Source organism: Cyrtonyx montezumae, unplaced genomic scaffold (assembly GCF_038088225.1).
Source record: "Cyrtonyx montezumae isolate F1298 unplaced genomic scaffold, pur_monq_1.0 scaffold_10, whole genome shotgun sequence".
Classification (NCBI taxonomy): Eukaryota; Metazoa; Chordata; class Aves; order Galliformes; family Odontophoridae; genus Cyrtonyx; species Cyrtonyx montezumae.
In genome coordinates this window covers 16,171,148-16,193,496 of record NW_027071826.1, presented here as the reverse complement: position 1 = coordinate 16,193,496, position 22,349 = coordinate 16,171,148, and the positions used below count along the sequence as shown (strand labels likewise).

Below are 22,349 nucleotides of genomic sequence, written 5' to 3'. Positions count from 1 at the left end.
TTATAGCATTTAATGAAGTCAATCTTCACGTAGGGGGCTCTATCCCTTCCCCACAAATACTCATAAAATTATACAGATATACAGTAAACAATTGTATGCTATGTAGAATGTTATTGTTCTTCACATTGTATGAGCCAGGTAAAAGCATATACAAACTTGAAACAGGTGAGGGATGAGGAAGAAGATAAAGCAAACATGCTACTGTCTGAGCAAGTCTAACTTGCAGATCTGCAATGCAAACATAGTGCTACTGAAGAGTACACTAATCGCAGCTGAAATATGTAGGCAATTGTGTACTATGATGAGTTCTTCTGAGTTATTTCTCTCAGACACAACAGGTTTCCTCCTATCAGGAGAATTCTCTTTTTTTCCTCCCAAATATAAGCCATAGTTAGGGTGAACAGTCTATAGGCCAAGAGAATAAGTCATTCAGACTAGCCCTATGTTGAGTAAAATAAACTATGTTGAATTAAACTAAATGGATATCCTTTTCTAAAAGTTGTTAGGAGGCAGAACTAATGTTACTTGCCTGAGAAAACTGAACAGTGTGATAAATGACAAACCCAAACTTGGAAGATTCAGGGTAACAAAAGTAACACCTCGTGTTTCTAAACAATTCATGCTGGAAATAAAGTCTGCGTTCTCCTATCTGCTTCATTTTCTATTCTAAATTTTGATCACACCATTTTCCTGCCCGATTCCCTGCCTGGAAGTTACATTATTAGAGTTTTCTAATGTGGCAGTTATTTCTTCCTGTATTTTCTCTTTGAATGTTCATAAAAAAGGATACATTATTTAAATACAGGTAGGACATTACCCATAGGCTTCTCCATAGATTACATTTTCTCCTTTGAAACTCATCAAACATTTACTCCTAAACTCCATGGCTTCTTATTTCTATAAATCCTAGTTTGTATCCTAACTGTGTTTACCTGTATTTTCTGCATTTTGCCCTTTACATCCTATATTTTGCCCCATCAGTTCTCCGTTAGCTGTTTTACCTCTAACAGATAGGACACAGTGACAAAGGAGTCCATGAGCATATGATGATCTCTAATACAGACGTTAATAAGTCGTGGGCTGACTGCCTCAGGGCACTACGCTTTGCTATTGCTTCTCCCCCTCTGCTCCCAGTCTATACTTCCATTGCATGCATAGTTAGAAATACTCACGTTCCCTTTGCTCTCCTTGAATCTACAGAAGAGACTAATATTGCAGCCCTTATTCTAAAAGGGCACGGAAAAGTTTGTGCCGATTGGGTTGAGTAATGCCCTGTCAACAGGGTGAAGGTTGTTGCAAACATTCACCTTGTTCAGATTCCAAGAACTTTGTCCTCCATCAGGTCTTTACAGACTAAAAGAGGGAAGCAGAATCAGCCACTCCCCTGTCAGAAAAGTGGTATGTAGACATGTATTTTCTTCAGACTAATGGAGAGTTATAATAAAATACAGGATAGTCCCCAAACTACCATTCAAAGGGCTACTCCCAGGATGTTGAAACAATGAAGAATTCTTGTAGAAAAATAATTTACTCGCTAGCCATACAAAATAGTGACTTAATGAACTGAAGAGACAAAATATGTCTGATTCTATGAGTCACTGTTAAAGCTCTTCTTTAAACAAAGTCACTTTATTACTCTCTGTGACTGTGACCTCACTGTTTTGCCACTTTTCCATTCCTTATCCGTGAAAAACCAAGAGGTAGCTGGGTATCCATACATCATTACTTGTTTCTCAAAGGTAAGAAGAAATGAGGCGGAAGCTGCTAGAAAAATAAGCACACACACTGTCTGTCACATGCCTGAAACCTGAAATTACACATTTGAAAGATTTATTTTTACTGACAAGGCACTGTAAAATGTTGAACAATGTTCTAGTAAGTAAGAAATGCTATAGGGTTTCACTGTATGAAAAATAACGTCAGTTTTCCAAAACATACAGCACTAAACTTGAAGCGGCGAGCTTCTGTCATAATTAATAAAATACACTTCTTTTTGGAACAAAATATTTTTTATGAAAAGTAAACTAATTAGTTGATGTCATAAATTTAATTCTGATTAGTGTCCTTCAGAACATTTTTTTTGTTGCAGCAATGAAGTTTAAGTATATATTCAAATAAGTATAACTTATTTGAAATCTAAACAGAGCTAAATATGTCTCTCAAAGGGCAAAAAGGAATGTTATAGTTGAAGTGATTTGTTACTCACTGTATCTCATTGTAACACCAGTATGCTTTAAGAATGGTCAGGTGAACAGCTCAGATCGTTAGCATTAATTAGCGTAGGCCACCTCTGTATTATGTTTGGTTTATATTAGGAGCCGTGATGCAAAAGAGATTAAAACAGCTGTTGCCATTGGGTAAAATAAACTCCCAGCGTTATTACTTGTAAAAGACACGTTATGTGCTGATCTCTGCGTTGTGTTGCTGAACCGGCACCACAGAAGTGACGCGGGACACGGGCGCAGCGCACAGACGGCCCCGGCCGTGCGAGGCGGCGCGGAGTGCTCGGCGCTGGCCGCCAGGGGGCGCTGCAGGCGGAGGCCGCGCATTGCCCGAGCGCTGCGCCGCGCGGGGACGGGAGCGGGCGGGCCGCGGCACGGCCATGGAGATCGGCACGGAGATCAGCCGCAAGATCCGGGTGAGAGAGGAGCGGCCGGGCCGTTCCCCCGTGTGCCCGCGGACACGGCCCGACCCGAGCGCCCGCTCGCGGGGTGTAGGCCCCGCCGATGGCGGTCCGGGCTCCCTACGGCCTCCGCTGAAGGCCGGGCCGCCTTCTGTCGGGGGAAGGGGCGGTGAGGCGAACCGGGAGCTGCGGGGACGCGTTGCTGTGCGAAGCGGGGCCGGGCGCTGCCGGCTGCCCCTCCGCCGGAGCTGCAGGACGTAGGCCTGGGGCACCGTGGGACTCAGGCCCGGAGCCAGAGGCGGAGCGGGCGGCTTTGGTGGCGGCCCCTGCTGCCAGCGGGACGCGGTTGTCAGCGGATTCCGCTCGGTGGTGGCGTTGGAAGTCCCGACAGCGATGAATGACCTTCTTAAACCATCCGGGACTTTTGTCTTTGCCCCTCTGTTTAACGAGAAGCTGGGAGCTGAGGGCTGTCGGGTAGTGCGGGTGGTGGTGGTTCTAAGTGGCGACTGTCAGCACAACAAGATGTGGAGAATCTACAGCGATGTCTGTTAAACCAAAATGTTCAGATACATAGCAATGATAACGTCACTAAGTGAGGCTCGCACTTTAAAGCACTTTGTTCTTCTGTCCTTAAATGTTATTTCATTATTTTCCAGGGTGCTATAAAAGGAAAGCTGCAGGAGCTGGGGGCTTATGTCGGTGAGTTTTAGCATGCATTTAGCAATCAGCCTTAGGTTTGTTGTTCAGTAGCAAAGAAGCAGATGGATAATGCCATTCACTGGAACAGTGTGTTATTGTTAACTGTGTTGTTGGATGCGTAAACCTCAGGCATGAGTTGAGTTACCTCCAGGCTGAGTTACTGCTGGGCAAATGTGAAAAATAAAAAGACTTCACAAAATGGGCAGTCCAAGTGTAAGGGGATGCAATATGTAGACACAAATGAAGGAAATAACAAAGGAGGCTGACAGTCTCCCCTTTCAGGGAGATACTGTGGCAAGGGATTGAAAAGAAACAAACAATGATGTGTCTTTTTAAATATTTAAAGAAGGTTATTTGAAGCACAAGAAGAAAGGTTATATGAAGCATATTCCTTCCATATAACATCAGTTACTTGTGACCACTCTGAGTCAGAGTCAGTCTTTCTTAGGGATCTTTTCAACAGCATTTTGAATTTCAGATATTTATCAGGACTAGGAGAAAGGATATTACTGTGAGACTGAGTTAGGTTGACTGATGAGCATGAAAGGCCATGTCAGAAGTACATTTTGCACATTTGTGCTACATAGTTTTCCATTTGTGCGATGTAGTTTTCTTCTTATCAGTGGAGATCTTATTAAGAGCTACATTAAACTGATGCTGATGAAATACATGTGACGAGGATGTGTTGGATGTGTGAGGACAGATATGGGTAATGTGAAATGTCTTTCCCCCTGGATTCACGATGAAGTTGATACTGCCCTTTAGAGCCTGTTTTCTGTTTTTGCTTTTTACAGCAGTAAAAGATGACTGTTTAAAACAGTGCTCTTTTGGAAGTAGTCTTACCTTACTACTTACTTTTTGGAAGTAGCCTTGTTGTTTGTGCTTTTTCTTTAACTACAGATGAAGGAATGGAATTGGGACCGTGGTTCAGAGATCCTGTGATTTGCAGGACCAGGGTCCCAGTTTGACCTTGTCTGCGTTTTCGTCCAGTTTAAAATGGGTCATGGTATTTGCAGAATCAGTTTGATTCTGTGAGCCGACTTTCTGAACTCAGCCAGTTCCAGAGAACCACGTTTAGTCTTTTTGTTTCTAGTTTTGAAGTCTTTGTCACCATTGCAAGTTGTCTTTTTCATTAACTGATATTTTCTTTTTTTAACCAGCCAGCAGAGTGGTTTGCACAAAGTCCTTTTTCTGTTTTATTTACTCACTATTCAAATACTTTGATCTTTGGCTTATGCTCTTGTGAAATTTGCAACTTTTTATTTCTCATTCGTGGCTGAAAGTTGTATTAAACCTCAGATGACATGGAAGTATTGTTAATTTGCTGACATAATAATCTGCCTACAGAAGCCTTGTAGAAAAAAGCAGGGTTTATGATTTTTTTTTGTACTTCAAAACAACTTGTTTCTCATTTTATTAGATGAAGAGCTCCCTGATTATATTATGGTTATGGTGGCCAATAAGAAGAGTCAGGAGCAGATGACAGAAGACCTTTCGCTTTTTCTTGGAAACAACACTGTCAGGTTTACTGTATGGTATGTTTATAAGCTAATTGTCACTCTTATCAGTAAATTCCTTCCTATAAATGAAACTTGAGAATGTAAGCACTTATCTTCTCATTGTGTAATTTACATTAATCAAAGCTTTTTTACTTCGCAGCCATAATAAATAAATCATTTTTAGTTTGTCAGCAATTAGATGACTGCAGTGATAGATAAGTATCAAAGGTAACTGGAGGGCTTATAATCTTTTTTTGCTTATAAAAGCAGTCAGATTTTTTGAATGAAATTTGTAATGCTCAGGCAAGGGAGGGCCATATGTAGATTTAAAAAGCAGTTCCTGCAGTCCACTGTGAGCGTGGGAGTTTTATATACTGCAGTTCATTCTTTATAAGTAATTATTTTAAAAACAATTTCTTTTATGCTGATAGTCCTTCTGATAGCTGTTGCACATAGGAAATACAGGACAGATGAGCAGTGAATCTAATTCTGTGTACTGTCTTTGACAGGGCTTAGCACCAAGTGTTCAGGCATTCCCACCTCTCAGGCTGCTTATTTATTGCCACTACCCAGCTATACAGAATAAAGAGAACCCCAGAATTGTTGTGAACAGGATAAGCGAGCAGCAAACTAACTTTTTTTTTTTCCTGAAGTCCTGACAGTGGTGAATTATTTTATTCTATGCTGTATTAGAAGTTTAGACATTACAGTATTTCTTAAGCATTTTCTCTTACTGTATCTGGTAGATACTGTGTCACTCCAGAGGTTTTTTTCTGGCTTTCAAAGTTGTGTATTCTTTCAAGTTAATCTTATTCTCAAATCTCTAATCCAGTATTGCTTTAAGGAAAACTAATATGTACAGATATACTCCCTATCTCCTTCTTTTTCTGTTTATTTCGTTTATAATTTTCGTCTGACTGGATATGTTTATTTCCAACACTTCCATGCAATTTGTCAGAGTTCCCTTTATTTCGTTAGGAACACTTATGCAATGAAATAGCAACAAGAAATTTTTTAGAAGTTGAGTATGTTTTCAAGGCAGAAACATAAACAAAACAGTAAAAGTTAGGTCCTTCTAGGTCACTTTTTTTTTTGTTTGCATCTGTCAAAAATATAAGGCTGGCAAGTGGAATTAATTGGTGGCATTAAATGTGAACCCTTTCTTTTTTTTTTTTAATTAAGTTTTAGTATTTTCATGCTTTGTTCCCTCTCACGAGCTGCCTGAGCACAATTTTAGGCCTTTGCCCTTCGGTAAGTCATGCAGTTGTTTTTTTTCACAGTAATATTGGGAATTGATTGGATGAATGGTCTAGATGAACAAGTTGATGGGTTTAATTTTCTCCGAATCTCAATACATGCTGAAAAACACAGTAATATGCAGCAGAAAATACTTTTTTGAATTTGTAGATTAAACTTTATAGAAAAATAATCAAGACAGAGAGAAAGTAAATTTCAACAGAAGAAAGAAATCAAGTTTTTTTCTTGTCTTTATATTCAGAACTTGGTATCAGCTACATGTAGATATGTGTGCTGCTGCTTTTCACAATTCCCGTTTAAATTCCACACTCAGTTGAGTATCTGCACTTGTTAATAAATACAAAATGTATTTCAGGGTGCTTTATCAGGTGATAAAAGAATGTTAGAAAAGAAAAGATGAAATGTATGCAGGAGGGTGTAAGAGGACTTGTAGGGAAAAACATTTTATAGTGTTGTATTTGGGAGCTTTCTGTGTTTGATTGTTTTTTTTTTCTTTTGAAGGCAATTCAGAATTTTTACTTTCTTAAGCAATGAGTGCCCGGCTCAATGGAATACTCCAAGTGAGGTCTTGCTGCCTTGTTTTTTTTCTGTAGGCAGTATTTCTGGGTCATCTAATAAAAGTTTCCCTGCTGTTCTGAGGCAGAGCTGGCAGCTCCTGCTGGCTGGCCACCACTTTGTACTCTGAACCCGGTGCTGTGTCACAGATATCTGAGGGTCAGTGTGAAAACTGATACACGGTGGTCACACCAGCAGAACTTGGCTGAGAAAATCTTTAACGGTGTTCTAGAGAAGAGCCTTTCTTATATTTGCATGCAGTTTGGCTTCTCCTGATTTTCAGCGTGGCTTTGCTCTTTGACTCCTTTCTGATACTCAGTCTAAATTATGGAGATGCCCGTGATCAGATCGGAATTCTAACTGGGTTATGTACTGAAGTGTTTTCTTTTGTTATAGTTTTTGATTTTTATTCTCTTTGTAATGCATGTTTGTTTTTAAAGAGCATTATTTTTTAGCCTTTTGATTTTCCGTGTTGCTTCAGCTTGGTGCCTTTTCCACAGGCAAACAGCAAATTTGGTACCTCGCTGCAGTGTTTTTGCTCACCAACATATCTCGAAGACTATTGTTGGTAAACACAAAGTGCACTGGGAGAGCCCCGAGTTATATTAGGTGCTGTGAATTGTATATTTTTTAGGTTTGTATTTAGAATTATTTTCGACTTTTCTGTGCTGTTAAAGTTTTGTATATGAAGTAAAATCCTTGTCTAACTTAGGTTTTCTGAAAACACTCCTTTTGAAGAAGTTTAACCACCATTGGTTGTAGTGGAACAGTAGAAAGTAGTGCCTTAATTCAGCAAAAACAGAATGCCCACAGTAGATGATGTACACAGTAGATGTGTAGGGAACCTGCTTTGGCAGGGGGGTTGGACTTGGTGATCTCTTGAGGTCCCTTCCAACCCCTATGATTCTATGTGGTGAATATCCTACCTGGATGTGTGAAGTTTGCTCACTGAAGGCAAGGTTCTTAAAGCCTCATGTTTTGAGGTTAGACATTGTCATTGTAGCCTTGTAGGAATAAGACCTTAATTATAATGGAGGAAGGACAATTGATTTCTGAAAGATCATTTTTCTGAATTAAAGTTCTTCTATTTCTCCTTTTTCTCTTTTGCTTCTTGCTCCCTCCCCTTCTCTTTCAGGCTCCATGGTGTTTTGGATAAGCTGCGATCTGTAACTACTGGTAAGTGAGGAAATGAATTTAGAGTGAAATTTATTTATTATTATTAGTTTAAATTTCTGTGGTTATTTTGGGTCCTCACCTTTTAGAATTTTTTTTTTTTTTTGTCTTTGAGATAAATAATTTATTCCCATGCCCAACATTTCTTACTGATATTTTTAGCTGAAAAATCTTTTAAGGTTGATCTGTTTTCATCTGAGCGATGTCTCGTTTGCTACATTTGCCTAGATAGATTTGTTGTAAAATCCATGCTGCTCTTCGGTACAAAACTAAAGGTTCCTGTCCTTGCAGAGCCATCCGGCGCAAAATCTTCAGAACATAATATTTTTGAGAGCAACCATTCTTCTAGCAAAAGTAGTTCATGTGTGAAAGAAGAGAGGAGGCGTGAGGATCCCTTGCCACCTCTTACAGTTTCCAGCACTCGGTCTGAAAGAACCGACTCAAGAGTTTCAACCAGTTCACAGGAACAAAGAAACACTGCTTCACGGTGAGGCTCCTAGTGGCTTGCTCACATAGGTTAAGCCTTTTGTAATTGGAAATGTCAGTGTAGCTTTGAAGAGGATGGCATTTCTATAATTTGTTAAATAAAAAACACTACATCAGGAATTGTGCTGAAGTTCTTTCAGAAGTAGACGTGCTTAGATTAATTAACAAAAATGGCGATTGTTGTGGTAGGTTTGTGTAAGAAATAATACCTTCATGAGTCTTCCCATCTGGCTTTGTTTTATAAAGCCAGAATTTTCCAGTAATTTGCTTACAGAGTTAATATTTGACAATGTCTTGTTTTATCAGGCAGTCTTGTGAAGATGGTTCTGCGTCCCGCTTAATGTCTACAGTCAAACCTTTGAGGGAATTGTCACCTTCTGAAGCTGTGATTGACATTAAACCTGAGCCAGATGATCTAATTGACGAGGACCTAAACTTTGTGCAGGAGAACCCTTTGTCACGGAAGAAACCTATTGTAACTGTAACTTATGGTTCTTCTCGACCTACTGCTGAAATCTACCGACCTCCAGCCAGCAGGGGCACAGATGGCAGCGCTCAGGTGCACAGATTGTCACAGCAAGGCAACTTGCAGGGGAACCGGCAGTTAGATACACAAAGCTGCAGGTCTTTGGAAGCAGTCCAGCTGTGCAATCCAGAAGCATTTGGCAGCTTAACGGAGAGTTACAGACCCACCTCCAAATTCAGTGCTGATAAAGGAGGCAGTGAGGTTAGTATGATTGTCAGCTGTGACTATTGCTATGTCTCGTGCTTGCTAGGGGCCTAAATTTCTGTGTATGCATTCAGTTGAATCTTCACCGTGGAGAAATCAGGGGACTGATGGTACTGGTATGAGTGAGTTTGAGATTTCCTTCTTTGGGTCCACTGTTAGGTAGGCATTGTGGAGTTCAACATCATCTCTTCTCAGGTTGCTGTATAGCTGAATTAATTAACTTGTGCATCTCGATGCTGTTTGGAGCTGAACTGTGTTAGCATAATGTTATGATGAGTGTGATTAATCAGAAATAATCGTCTTCATCTGTAGGCAGGAGCTTTGGGTTAGCATGGTGATTTTAAGTGGTTTGTAAATCTACAGTTCTGTTAGTCTGTGTTGTTAGGGTAAGATTTATTCATAGCTATGCCATATATATGTTAGGTACACATTAGTCTAGGGCCCAGATACGTTACTTAATAGGATCATTGTTGAACTCTTTAGAGCCATGGCATTTAAGCACTTTCTGTGATAGCTTTTGTACAAACACGAACTAAGAGTTGGTTGCTACATTATGAGCTTTGGAAACTGGACTAACCCAGACAGAGTTGGTCCCAGCTGACAGTTTTAAGGCTGTCCATTAAGAGCCCTCTGTGAGTGGAATGAAGATTGTTACGGCTGATTTTGTTGGAATAAAGCAGAAACTCTACTTACATTTAATTCCATGTCATCTGTGTTTCCCATTGTGTGGATCATTTTCTATCTTTGCTACTACTGAAATGACTTTTGTAAATAGGCAGTGATTTTTGTTTGGAAATATAGACTGCTTTGCGGGGATGTTTGCTGATGTCTCTGGTTTTTAAGGTGGGGAAGCAACAGTCAAAATGTAGAGGTCTGTTTAAGGCTGCACACAAATTGCTGACAGTTGAGTCAACTCTTCTTGGTTGTGTGAGGAGAAAGTATTGACACTTTTCTTCTATTGGCATTTCAGCAGTAACATCCAGAGAAGGGCTATTGCAATTAATTAGAACCATGGGCCTTTGCTGTATTCAGCTGTGTCTTTAGACATGTTTTCTTTAAGAAGTTATTTTGTTTAGGAGTTGGTTTGTGTTGTTTGTTTTGTGTTGTTTTGAATTGCATTTGTCTTATGCATTGGTGTAGTCCAGGTCCACTCCTTAGCCTGTTTTTTGTCTCTGTGGAGGATATATGGTCAATCAAATGGCACAGTGCACAAACCCAGCAGTGCCTCATGTGTACTCTTGTGCAGTTCAGTGCTGAGTGGTGTTCCCTATAGGAAGAACTGATGTGTAGTGCTCCTCCAGTGCTTTTCCACAGACTAGCATTTAAATGTCACTACCGTGTGCACTGTGGTTGTAGTGAGTGGCTGTCAGAAGAGGCATCTTATGCTTCCTAAGCTCCACCAAACTGACTCTGCAAAGCTGCTAGCTTCCTTCAGAGCATGTCAGACAGCTGGAACTTAATCTTTATACTAATCTAAGAATTAGATTTATTGCGTGGGAGGAAGTCATTCTCAGTTATTTCTCAATAATGATTTTTATGGTTGCACCCATTGTGTGTTGCTTTGGAAAACTCTCTTTTTTTCTGTAGATGTTCAATAAATTGTCTTTAGACTTCATTCTTCTCCTTTCCTAAGTGTTATTTACTGTCTTGTTTTTTACGAGACACTTCAGTGTAACACGTTCTGTGTTACTGTCAGGGTGTCTTAGTCTCACAACCATGCAATTTGAGTGCAAGTTCTCCATCTTCTGGTTGTGAGTAGAATAACAGTATGTCCTTTGCTGGCTTGTTAATGTGTGTGTTGCACTCAAGGAATTGCTTTGGCTGTCCTGTCTGTTGCAGGAAGAAGGCTCCAGGAAGAGAAGGTTGCCCATTGTAAGCTCAGTCGTCAAAGTCAAAAAGTTCTGTAATGATGGTGAAGAAGAGGAGGAGGAGGAGGACTATGGACTGCGAACAGGAAGCATCTCCAGCAGTGTGTCTGTACCTGCAAAGCCAGAAAGAAGGTACTGAACATCACTGTGATTCTCTGTCGTTTCCAGAGTAAATGAACAAAAGAATTTGAAAGTAGAAATGGTTGAAGAATCAGTGAGCTGTTTCTACATTTCGTACTGAGTCACACATTTGTGAGTGAGATGCCTGTTTATTCCAGCATTATTTTTTTCCAGACTGTTTTCAAATCAGTTGTCATTGATCAGACAAAGCTGATTCTTTTTTTTGACACTGAGCCCGTTGACATCATTTCCATCTCTGTTACTTTAGAACAAAACCTAATGGATATATTTTGAATGTGAAATTTGCCTCTGTATGCTGCTCTACTTTTTAAAGATTATTTTGTCTTTTCAAAAGATATAAGACATTACTCCCCATCTCATTCTGTATGAATGTCAGGTGTTAGTCGAGGTCTGTCAGAGGCTTTTTCTGACTTCCAACACTGAGAGTATCTAAACTAGGGACCAGATAGCTCTGCAGTGCTAGCTTGTGTAAGATTTGCTTTAAGCTGAGCTTACCTTCAGCACCACAGCATGCCTGATTTAAACTTTATTATTGTCAGTGTTGGAAGAGAAATGGAAAGCACTTTTTTTACAACTAATCTAGTTCTACAGAATCGCTCTTCATCTGCTGCCTGAGGCAGCTGCATAGTTAGTGCTATTGTGGCTGTAGTAACAGGAATTGTAAGGGCAGAAGTGGGTGGACAGGAATGGCAGAATTTGTGCATTTCAGAAGCAGCATGGTTCTGCAGCAGCTGAAGATGAGAGGTACCTCTGGATTTTGCTTTTGTGAGCACTTTATGGATCCCCGTTTATTCAGAGAACAGTTTAACAGGTTGAAAGCATAAGTAAAATGAGTTGTTAGAGGTGATTTCTATCTGTGTTATGTGTAACTTGTTAATGTCTTAAAATACCTGTGTTGAGTGTGGATATGATTACTGTTGCAATCTATTTACAACTAATTGTTTTCTTTCATCTCACTTAGACCTTCACTGCCACCTTCAAAACAGGCCAATAAGAATTTAATACTGAAAGCAATCTCTGAAGCACAGGAATCAGTTACAAAAACAACAAATTATTCTGCAGGTAACCAGCATCATTTTACGTTTATGCTGAGCTGTAATATTTCCAAGCCCTGTTTTATGTATCCAGTCTGAGCACAGCACTTAGAGATAAACAGTGTGAAGTGGTGGATGTCAGTGATACATCAGGGATTTTCCACGTCCTGTGTACATTACAGTAACAGTCTTCAGTGTTGAATTATGAAAGTGTACACAAGGGAAGAAAGGGCTATTTGAAATATATCAGTCAACACAGTACGTCTGTAAAGCGTATTGAGATAAAACCATAGAATCATGGAATGACTTGAATTGGAAGAGACCTTAAAAAGAAATCTATTTTCAGCCCCTCTGCCGTGGGCAGAGTTGCCACTCACCAGATCAGGCTGCCATCCAACCTGCATCTGAATGCCTCCAGGCTTGGGGCATCCACAGCTTCTCTGAACAATCTGTTGCAGTGCAACACTACCCTCCGAGTAAAAAAATTTCTGCTTCATGTCTAGTCTAAATCTTCCCTTTTTTAGTTTGAATTCATTCCCCCTTGTCCCATCACTGTCAGACCACATAAAATGCCACTCTCCCTGCTGCTTGTAGGCTCCCCTCAAGTACTGGAGGGCTGTAATGAGTGCTCTGTGGAGCTTTCTCTTCAACAGAATGAAAGTACCAGAAATGTTCTCAAGTGTTAACAGTTGCCAAGGAGAAAGTACTCAGTATTAGGTGTGTTGTTGGAGCTAATTGTTTGCTCCTGTGTCTCTTTCTGAACTCTGTTCTTTCTTTTTGGGAGAAGAGGAGAAGAAAGCCAAACAGCAACAAAGTTGAAATATATACATATATTTAGGTAATCAAGGTGTAAAATTCCAAGGAACGTGCTGTTTGGTATATGACCTTTTATTCTCTATAAGCAGTGAGGTTGGAACTTTAGTTCTGTGATTTAAGATACTGAGATGCTGTTGATACTGCAGCTCAGCAGTGACCTGTGTGTTGGCATTCAGTATTCCTAGCTAGGAAAAACTACGACTGGTGAAGGGCAAATGTAGCTGTTGCCCACGTGCTGTCATTTCACTGGGTGTTAATAAATCCAGTGCTGTCAGCACGAAGCATTGCATGCTGGCAGGGAAGGAGCACTCACTAAGCTGCATGAACCATTACTTTGATGCCATCTGGAGCAAGACTGAGGGCTGTCAAAAATTTCTTGCCAGCTCTCTTGCAGAACCCAACTGTAAGAGTCAGATATCTTCCTTCTACTTAATGTATTTACATAATGATCACTGGGAGCTTGTTCCTTGTTTTCTCATAGTTACTAGTGCTTTCAGTGTTGTGTGGGTGCTGGTAACTTGATCTAAAGGCATGAGATGTGTTTGAATCCTTCATTAGGAGGCTTTTCCTTGCGAGCAGATGCACCACTCATGGAGTGTTCTGTGCACAGCCACGAGTGCACATTCTCACTGAGGATCAGACAGGTAGCTAAAGATCTTTTTCATCTAAACAGATGGTTGAGGTTTGTGTGTGTAGTTTATTAAAGTTGCTTTAGCATCATGTGTAGAAGTGGTACTGTAGGGTGATTGGATTGGATTTAAATGATTTACTGTTGTTCTGTATTTAAAGCTCCACAGAAACAGACTGTTCCGGTTGCACCGAGAACTCGAATTAGCCCAGAAGAATCTCAGTTAGAAGTAATCCATCTGCAAAGCAGACTCCCTGCTCTGAGTTCTCAGCTTCAAGTAGAAGAGCCGAAGGAGCAGACAGTTGAAGGAATTCAAGGTCATCTGATAATATTCTTTAATAAGTTTTACCAAAGAATGTCATTTTACAGCAGGCTGGGCAGAGAAAGAGGTGCTTAATTTTTAAGTCACCCTCAAGAGTTGCATGTGGAAATGTCCTGAAAACCAAGAAGCTTTTTGAAGCATTGCTGCAGAGCTAACTGTACACAGATAACCTCAGATTAATTAAGCAGCAAGCAAAGGGTGATGCAGCATTGTGGCATATCATGGAAGAATGATTTTGCATAAACAAATGGAAGAAGTGAATTTATCCATGTAGATTTGGGTGAATTCTTTGCATTTTTTTCCTTGATATCTTGTAGGAGTAATGCTATCACAAGGCTTATGTGAGAGTTAGGATACCATACGTTGGGAAGGATTTTGTAGCATATGTAGTATTACAGATTCTTTCCAGTGTGCTGTAATCACACAGATAATTAAAAAAATATACAGTTTTACTTTGTTGTGTCAGTGTTGGATAAGGGGGTAGTTGTAACCACCAGCAGTAAGCTTTACTTTGCCTTCTGTTAGGAAACTCTTTCAGGGAAAATGGTGTAATGTCTGATGGTAATCAGGCTATTTTTCAACATGAAAGAATGTACGTATTAGAAGGAATTGTGGCAGTAAGGTGGTAGAATGCTCCTGTGAGAAATGAGTTTTCTCTTGCTAACTCAGATTGTTGAGCAAAACTTGGTTTAAAGTCTTTGTTACATCAGCTCATTGTCATTAGTAAGGATTGGTACACGTTCCTTCCTGAAACAAAAGGATTCCAACAGAATAGTTGGAACTCCATCTGTAAAATATGTAAGAAAAAAGTTTCTCAGTTTTAAAACTGATGAACAGAAAATATTTCTGTTAAGTATTATGGCTCTTTTCCTACTGAAATGGAAATGACATCTTAAGAAATGGATGGCAGAATAGTTTTTCTCAGTCAAATACAGAATGTTGCTGTTTGTTTCACCTCTTTTTGAGAAGGTCACAGCTGTAGTGGTGCTGTGGTGTGTGTGCAAGCTCTGAGTAGTCAGCAGCTGCAGGGAGCTGTGCTGTCTGACTGGAGAGAACTGGTCCTTTCTGACACAGTGAAGAAAGGGCTTCTAATGAGAATGGATTTCACTGTTCAAGTTGTGGAGGGAGTTAGGATCTATGTCAGTACACTTCAGTTCTACAGCTTCATTTTTAAAGCTTCATTTGAAATTTCATGCATTGCTCTGCAGTTTCATTGTGACATAGGGTAAATTATGCTCCTGATTCGTGGCTGTTTATTTCTTTTAGGAGCAGAACAGAAGGAGCTCTCTTCTCGGCTCCAGGTAGATCCTGTCATTGAGGATACCTTGCAAGTAACACAAGGTTAAGTTTCCTCATCTTTTATTCCTAATGAAAAATGCTCATTCTCAAATTCAGTGCTACTGGTAGTGAATACTAAAAGAATATAAATAACTGGAAACGAAGTTTTGATTTCTATTATTTTCTGCTTTCTACAAGTCTCAGGAGAGAAACTGTTACATCAATAGATGTTCAGAGCCTCAGAGGTTTTGTGTGTGTTTCCTTCAGTGCTGTTTCAGTGCAGCATTATTAGTTCCAGTGCAAGGTTTTCTGTTCAAGCCTAATACCATCTGCATTGATTGATTGCAGAAAAAGCAACAAAGTAAAAATGTTTTCTGCAAGCTACTAGTAAGAATTTAGAGCAAGAGAAATGTAGTTCATTGGCCGTGTCAGCTGATCTTTATTAGTTATGCTGTAAGCTAGAGTACAGTTATCATTTTTGTGATTTATTTTTTTTTGTATGTAATTTTTCTCCCAAATCAGATTACTACGATGGAGAATCCGTGGTCCATACCGACACAAGGTCATTCATCCTGAAGAAGCCCAAACTGTCTGAGGAAATAGCACCACAGAATCAGCAGCTGGGAAAGAGGGCCACAGAGGCAATGCGTGTCCTCTCAGGACGTCTGATACAGACACGGTAAAAAGTTATTTCTTACACAAGTCAGAATGTTTGTGAGCTACATGGAATCACTCAGCTGTTCTGTTGGTCTGTAAGTCCAGGCAAGGTCTGTGTAATCTTGAAAAATGAACTGAAAAAAAAATGTTAAATGGAAAATAATTCCCAGAGTCAGCCATAATTTGAGCTTGTCTCTGGTTTCCAAGGAAGCAGAAGAAGCTGACAAGGTAAGTACTTATCTTTTTTTTAGTATCTGTTCTGTTTTCTGAAATCTGTATGTTTGCTTTGTGTGAATAATCTTTTGTTTTATACCTGTTTCACCTTCTATTGTATTATGAAATGCTTCTTAATACAATATTGAGTAAGAACAACCCTGCTTGAGCTGTCAGCATGAGAGGGAAAGCAGCACATTCTGTGTGTAGCTCAGTACCACACACCAACAGTCACACAGTGTGTGGGTCAGGTGATTTAAGGCACCTTGTGAGTTTGGCCAGGAGTTTGAATTTCTCATCAGTTGCACATCATGTCGTGGGTGGGCACAAAGGAACGACCATTGCATGGTAGTTTTTCTATTTCATTAAAGGCTTGGTATTCCTTCTAATAGTTTTATCTCTATGTGTCTGCACCTTACCTGTTAAGTGAAAAGCACTCACAATTACAGGACATACTTCATCAGTGTGGGCTGCTGTGCTCTCTCATTGTGTTTGGGAAACTTAGGTTTCATTTCTGTGAGTGGCATTAACAGCATATGGTCAGTAAGGCCAGAACCAACACTGAGTGAACAAGCAAACCACAAAGGAAAATCTCAGAGTATTTGACACAGTTCACAGTTGACAGCTGTGATATTGTGCTACGGGAGAGAGGTGAATCTTTGCACTAAACGGAACCCTTTCTGACTCCTTAAACTTAAGAGTTCTAACTAGTCATGCTGTTAGCACTGTTTTTCTCTCTTTTTAGGAGAGCACTGGAGTTGCTTTAGCCCAGTTTCATAGAGAAGCAAAGTTTATACCCCTTGTCATAGCCAAGAGCTCCATAGTGTGTTACTGTATATTTACAGTCACGTTGGTTTAGGTCATCACTCAGATGAAATGGGTGGAGAAAATATGTATGCATCTCCTGGTTTTACACTCCTTTATCCCCTCTAAGAACTGTCATTTATAGGATTCCAAGGCTGGATTGATCTTTGATAAGGCTGACCATTGAAGTTCTTAGTGCAAAAAAACTTTGTCTCATATTGTGCTGTTCAGTAGTTTTGAGGAGATAAAAGGTATGTGATTACAAGAATGTTACTTACCTTCACTTTTTTGGTTCTCAAAACAAAATCACCTTACATAATCACTTTCCTGTGTCTGTGTTAGTGTATGTTTAGCAGAAAGCAGCAAACTCGAGTGTTCCTGTCAGTTCTGACATTGCCTACTAGTGTTTAAGAGATTCCAGAAGGCAAACAGTTATAACTGATGTTAATTATTGTTAGTCTTGGAAGGAAGTTGATGCTGTGTTACTGTGGCTTGTAATACTACTGGTACTAGGGCAGCTCATATTTTGTCTTGAGAGGCTTGAGTAAGAATCCTATTTTTACTACATTTCTTTGTTTTATAGAGACCAGGTTGCTCAGCCAGAGAAACCCGCTAGTCCCAAGTTCATCGTGACTCTGGATGGTGTGCCCAGTCCCCCGGGATACCTTTCAGATCAAGAAGAGGAAGATATGTATATAACTGAAGGATTCAAGCCAATTACCCAAAATATATGTGCAGGCAAAGGATTAAAAGGCCTTCGAGCACAGCAGATGCAGATTGTAACCCGGCAGCTAGACAGTTCTGATGGTAATTACTCTTTCCAACAGCATCTAATAGTAACGTGGTGGTTTGATTGCAGGTGGAACTCCTGGGTGTTATCATTCTCAACAAATCAAAGTGACGGTATTTATCTTCCCCATGAGAACACCCTTGAGGCAAATGAAAAGCTTAGAGGCCTTTATCTTGATAAAGGAGAGCAATACCACTCTTAAGTAATTCTCTATACAATTCAGTACCAGTGATTTTTTTTGTAATTTTTATTTTGAAAACGTGGTTTGTCTTCATTACCAGAGATCTGCACTTCTGTTTGATCAGACAGATTTTGTGATGAATGCTTTCCTGTGTCTCAAACAAATGCATCAGTTGGTATTAACCTTAATGTTTCTGTCGAGATCTGTGGTACCAAAAGGTGCATTTGAGTATGAGGTGTTGGTAGAGTTCAGTTGCTGGAATATATGTTGAATAATGTGGGAAATTGTGTGCTGAAAGCTCTGCTGGTTTGAAAGAATGATGGAAAATAGGAAGGCTATTGCTTTGTCATTGATCCGGTGAGTACTTCGGGTCATGATCGAATTCAGCTTTTTTAGGGGACCTTTATTTTCTAACATAGCAGTGCATCCAACTTTTAAGAAGGAATAATATTTGGTACTGCATGGAGAACACTGAAGATTCACAGAGCCAGCTGCGAAGGTGTGAACAGTTACAGGAAAACTGGGAGAATTGTGGTCTTAATCCTGTAGGTGTTTTCTGTGAGCCTTTCTTTCCCATGCTTTCAGTGTTCCTGTTCATTTCAGGCAGTACCACCCTTCCACACGTGTGCTTCTACCAGCGTGGCCTCTCTCATGCTCCTGACTAAAGCCTTGTGGTACAGGAGGTGTTTCAGGGATAGGTATCTATCTGTTAGGAACTCATAATTGTAAATGAAGTTAGCCTGAAGTGCCATACAAATAAATCCTAGTTGTCAAAGTCGACTTTTTAATATTTCTCAAATTAATTTTACAGAACCAGAAAGGCAGCAGGACTGTAATAGTACATGGCTCTGCAGAACAGTGTAACTAAGGTTAAGGAATCTTAGTCTTGTGTGACTGAGGTCAGATCTGTTTGGCATGCACTTCAGTTTGGATTTGTGAATAAAATGAGCTATGTTGCTTTTAAACTGCTGAAATTGGTGCTTTGACAACTACAGGCAAGCTGTCAGCCCAAGGTTTTGGCTTTTTCCACTTAGTAGTTTTGGAAATGCTGTTCAGATCATGTGATCATACACACACTTGTACTGCTGCTCATTTCTCTTTAATTAGTAGAGGCTGGTCATCCACTGAGCTGAGGTGGGGGGCACGGAGAAGAGAAAATATTTTGAATTTCAGTTATGCTACGCTATGAAAGTCCAAATGTGTACGGAACCAAAAAGTTCTCAGATGTATTTGTCTGGCTGATTGTTTTCCTTCCTAGTGGAAATGGAGCAGTTGAACGTGCTACAGAAACAGGAGAAGGTGCTTGAGCGCTGCAAGTACTGGCCTGCTTGCAAAAATGGAGATGAATGTGTGTACCATCACCCCACACAACCTTGCAAGTGAGTAGTATGAAGCTCATCCACTTGAAATCTTACTATCGTTTTTACTTCAGTGCTCCAAATTCCCCTTTTGTGATGACAGTTATCCCAAGGCAACATAAATCTGTGGTGGTAGTGATGGCACGAGGTAGCAGGATATCACGGTGCTTCTCAGTAGGTTTGGGTTACCATTATATGGTGCTGCTGTAGTTTTTGATTTGAAAGCAAAGGCCAACTTGGGAGCGTGCACTAAGCATTCTACTTCACAAGCAGCAGCAGTCTGGAGGAAACATTTCTGTTCTGAGATAAATGTTGGGTGGCTGCCTCTACTCCAGCATTTGAGTTTTCCTTCTTTCACCTGAACTCAGAATAACTTTTCCTCATCATGAACCATATCATTTTGGGAATGCCTTTGCAGCTTGGCAGTACACACTAAGAATGATGTTTTAGGCTGCAACAAGCAGCCTGTGGTGGAACTGCACTGAGTGCAAAGCAGTTCCCTTGTTTTCAGTGTATAAAAAGAGTACATAGGGGAAATGAAGGCAGAGGAGCTGTGGTAGCTGTTACGCTGTGTCTGTGTGCCTGGCTTTGGAGGTAACTCACGTAGGTGTGCAGACCCCGCTGCAGGTTTGGATGCTCTGTGGTATTTTGGCTTTCATGTGCAGCAGCTGCTTGAGGATGTTGCTTTAACACAAGCTTACAGCTTAATCTCTTTTCACTCAGAGTTTTTCCCAACTGCAAGTTTGCTGATAAGTGCTTGTTCATCCACCCAAACTGTAAATACGATGCGAAATGCACTAAGGCAGACTGCCCTTACACTCACGCCAGCCGACGAAACCCCCTTCCATCTCCTAAACCAGGTGAGCTCCTCTTGTTTTCTGAGCCTTCAGTAAGGGTGAAGCAGGAGCAGAAAATGTAATTGGTGAAAAAGATAAATATTTTTGCTTGATTTGACTTAATTTTCTGTGAAGTGTACCTGTTAGATGAGCAATAATAATCCAGTATTATGACAAACCCCATGTTTGCTATCAGAAGAATCCCAGGTTGCTGTAATTCATGTGTCTGAAACCTGTGTGCAAGGCCAGAGCTGTACCCTGCACAGGTAGCTCCTTCTGCTGGAGGAGTTAGGCAGCACTGCACTTCTCACATCTGTTCTCAGTTGAGTCACATTACCAAGGTGCAGTACAATGTGCTCATGTCCTGCACCATTTCCAGCAGCTCCAAGTGTGTCCCTGGAAAATGTGCTGCCTGAGCTTTTCAGTTCTGTCCACTTAAACTCTGCCGGGCTCGCTGCTGTCTAAATTCAGCACTTGAAGTTTTCTGCCTACCAGGATCACTGCTTAATTTGTTGGAAGTGACAGCTCTGTTGTGAAATGGTGTAGAACTGAGGCTGGTGGTTACGTGGCAGTCTGCTTGTACCTCAGGCTGAGATCCACTTAGCACACTGTGATGGGTTTCTCCTGTTTCTTGCAGAACTTTGGGGTATTACGAAATGTAATTTCTTGTGAAAGGATTGATACATTTTTGTGGAATTACATTTAAAAAAGCAGTTTGTTCTGATGGATGTCATGGTCCTGTTCTTTTTCGATTAGCACCACTCCCCACACCGTCAGTATCCTCCAGCAGTCCGCTGTGCAAGTTTTTCCCTGCTTGTAAGAAAATGGAGTGTCCGTTTTACCACCCAAAAGTAAGAGCTATCTCCTCTGTGCTTCTTTTCCACCCGGTGCTTGAAATACGTTGCTTTGAGTCAGGGAACGTCATGAACAGTTGGTAATTTTTGCTTTTGCTTTTCACATTTTAACTTCAGCTCAGAAACAGAACACACAATGACTTCAGAAAGGAAGTGTGGGCAGCCTGGAAGCAGTGTGCTTCCGACTCCTGAGCGCTCCTTTGGTAGTGCTGCAGCATGCAAAAACTTCAGCAGCCAACCAGTTACCAGAGCATGTCAACGTGACATATACTAGAACAGTTTATAACTGAAGTGCTTCTGTTGTATGCAGTGGTCAACTGAAACTGCTCTATAAACTCTTAAAGTGAATGAAAAAAAACCCACACCAACTCTGGGTTGAATGGACAGCACTCACTATGAGACCATTAGTTGAATGATCAGAGACTGTACTGTAATAGATTGACGTGTCACTTTAGAGGTCAGCTTGTCTGGGAGTTACAAAGCCAGCTTGAAGCACCTGTTCTGAAATGCTTTTGTTTTTAGCACTGTAGGTTTAACACCCAGTGCACGAGGCCAGACTGCACGTTTTACCACCCGACCATTGCTGTCCCTCCACGCCATGCCTTGAAATGGACTCGAACTCAAACCAGGTGACTTTGTTATTTCTTTTTTTCTTGATAATTGTCCTGGAGTCACAAATGTAATTTCACTCATATGAGTGAAGTGTCTGTGCCCAACAGCCAAGATTCTTTGGAGAAAGACGGCTGTTAGAGGCATCTTTCTTGACCAGAACTCTGTCTGGCTGCTTCTGGTAGCACAAACGTTTGCTGATGTGATGCAACACTGCAATGCAAGTGTCCTGCAGTTAGGAGGGAAGAGCTGCTGAAATCCTGACCAAGACACGTTGCATTTTCAGCCTTATTCAGCTAAATTTGGTGAACACAGCATCAGTTTTCTTTACAGCTCTGTCATCTTCTGCCTGAGCTGCCTCTTCCACAGTACACTCACGTATTTTTGAGTGTCTGTGAACGGGGCAGTTCTCTGCCGTGGCAGAGCAGCTCCTTCCTGTGCTCCATCCACGATTTCCTAAGAGCAGTGGATGTCCCAGAGCCCGCTCATGGGCCTTCCTTAAAGCTACTCAGATTGCCTCAGCCTTTCACTCCATCTCATCTCATCTCATTTAGAAAAACTCTTGGTTGCTACAGAGGTAAGAGATCATCTTCACAGAACGAAGGGAGTTAGTTATACTCACAAGGATTGTTTCTCTCTTTCCCCTCAGTGAATGACTGTGATACAGATGGGGACTGAACTTTGCTCCTTTGGATGGTGGCAGGAAGGACAGTTAACCACGGGGGCGTGGGATGTTAGAATTCATGCGTTTTGAACTTTTAATATACATTGTTTTCATAAAACAAAGTTGATTGCATACTTGAAATGTCTGTAATTTTCCAAGTTTGTAAGCTTGAGCAGTTTTACATTTTTTTTTACACGGTAAGAAGATGTCTGTGTAATAAAAGTTTACTTTAAATTCCATTAAAAACTTTCCAAGCACATTTTGTGTTCTGTTT

General features: G+C 40.6%; 1 protein-coding gene across 2 annotated transcripts; it reads left to right on the top strand.

The window, feature by feature from the left end:
- The first annotated feature begins 2,562 nt into the window (after nucleotides 1-2,562).
- Nucleotides 2,563-22,325, top strand: ZC3H14 (zinc finger CCCH-type containing 14). 2 transcript variants are annotated; one of them, XM_065751437.1, is made up of 17 exons: nucleotides 2,563-2,638; nucleotides 3,280-3,322; nucleotides 4,743-4,857; nucleotides 7,769-7,809; nucleotides 8,098-8,293; nucleotides 8,599-9,019; nucleotides 10,862-11,022; nucleotides 11,993-12,093; nucleotides 13,671-13,826; nucleotides 15,098-15,172; nucleotides 15,632-15,788; nucleotides 17,367-17,590; nucleotides 19,013-19,133; nucleotides 19,836-19,972; nucleotides 20,705-20,799; nucleotides 21,325-21,431; nucleotides 22,061-22,325. In XM_065751437.1, the coding sequence occupies exons 1-17, from the start codon at nucleotides 2,603-2,605 to the stop codon at nucleotides 22,065-22,067; spliced, it is 2,193 nt and encodes a 730-aa protein (XP_065607509.1). In that variant the 5' UTR covers nucleotides 2,563-2,602; the 3' UTR covers nucleotides 22,068-22,325. The 2 variants fall into 2 exon arrangements, with proteins under 2 accessions (XP_065607509.1, XP_065607510.1); XM_065751438.1 differs by lacking the exon at nucleotides 3,280-3,322 and having other exon boundaries at nucleotides 2,620-2,638.
- Nucleotides 22,326-22,349: the final 24 nt, after the last annotated feature.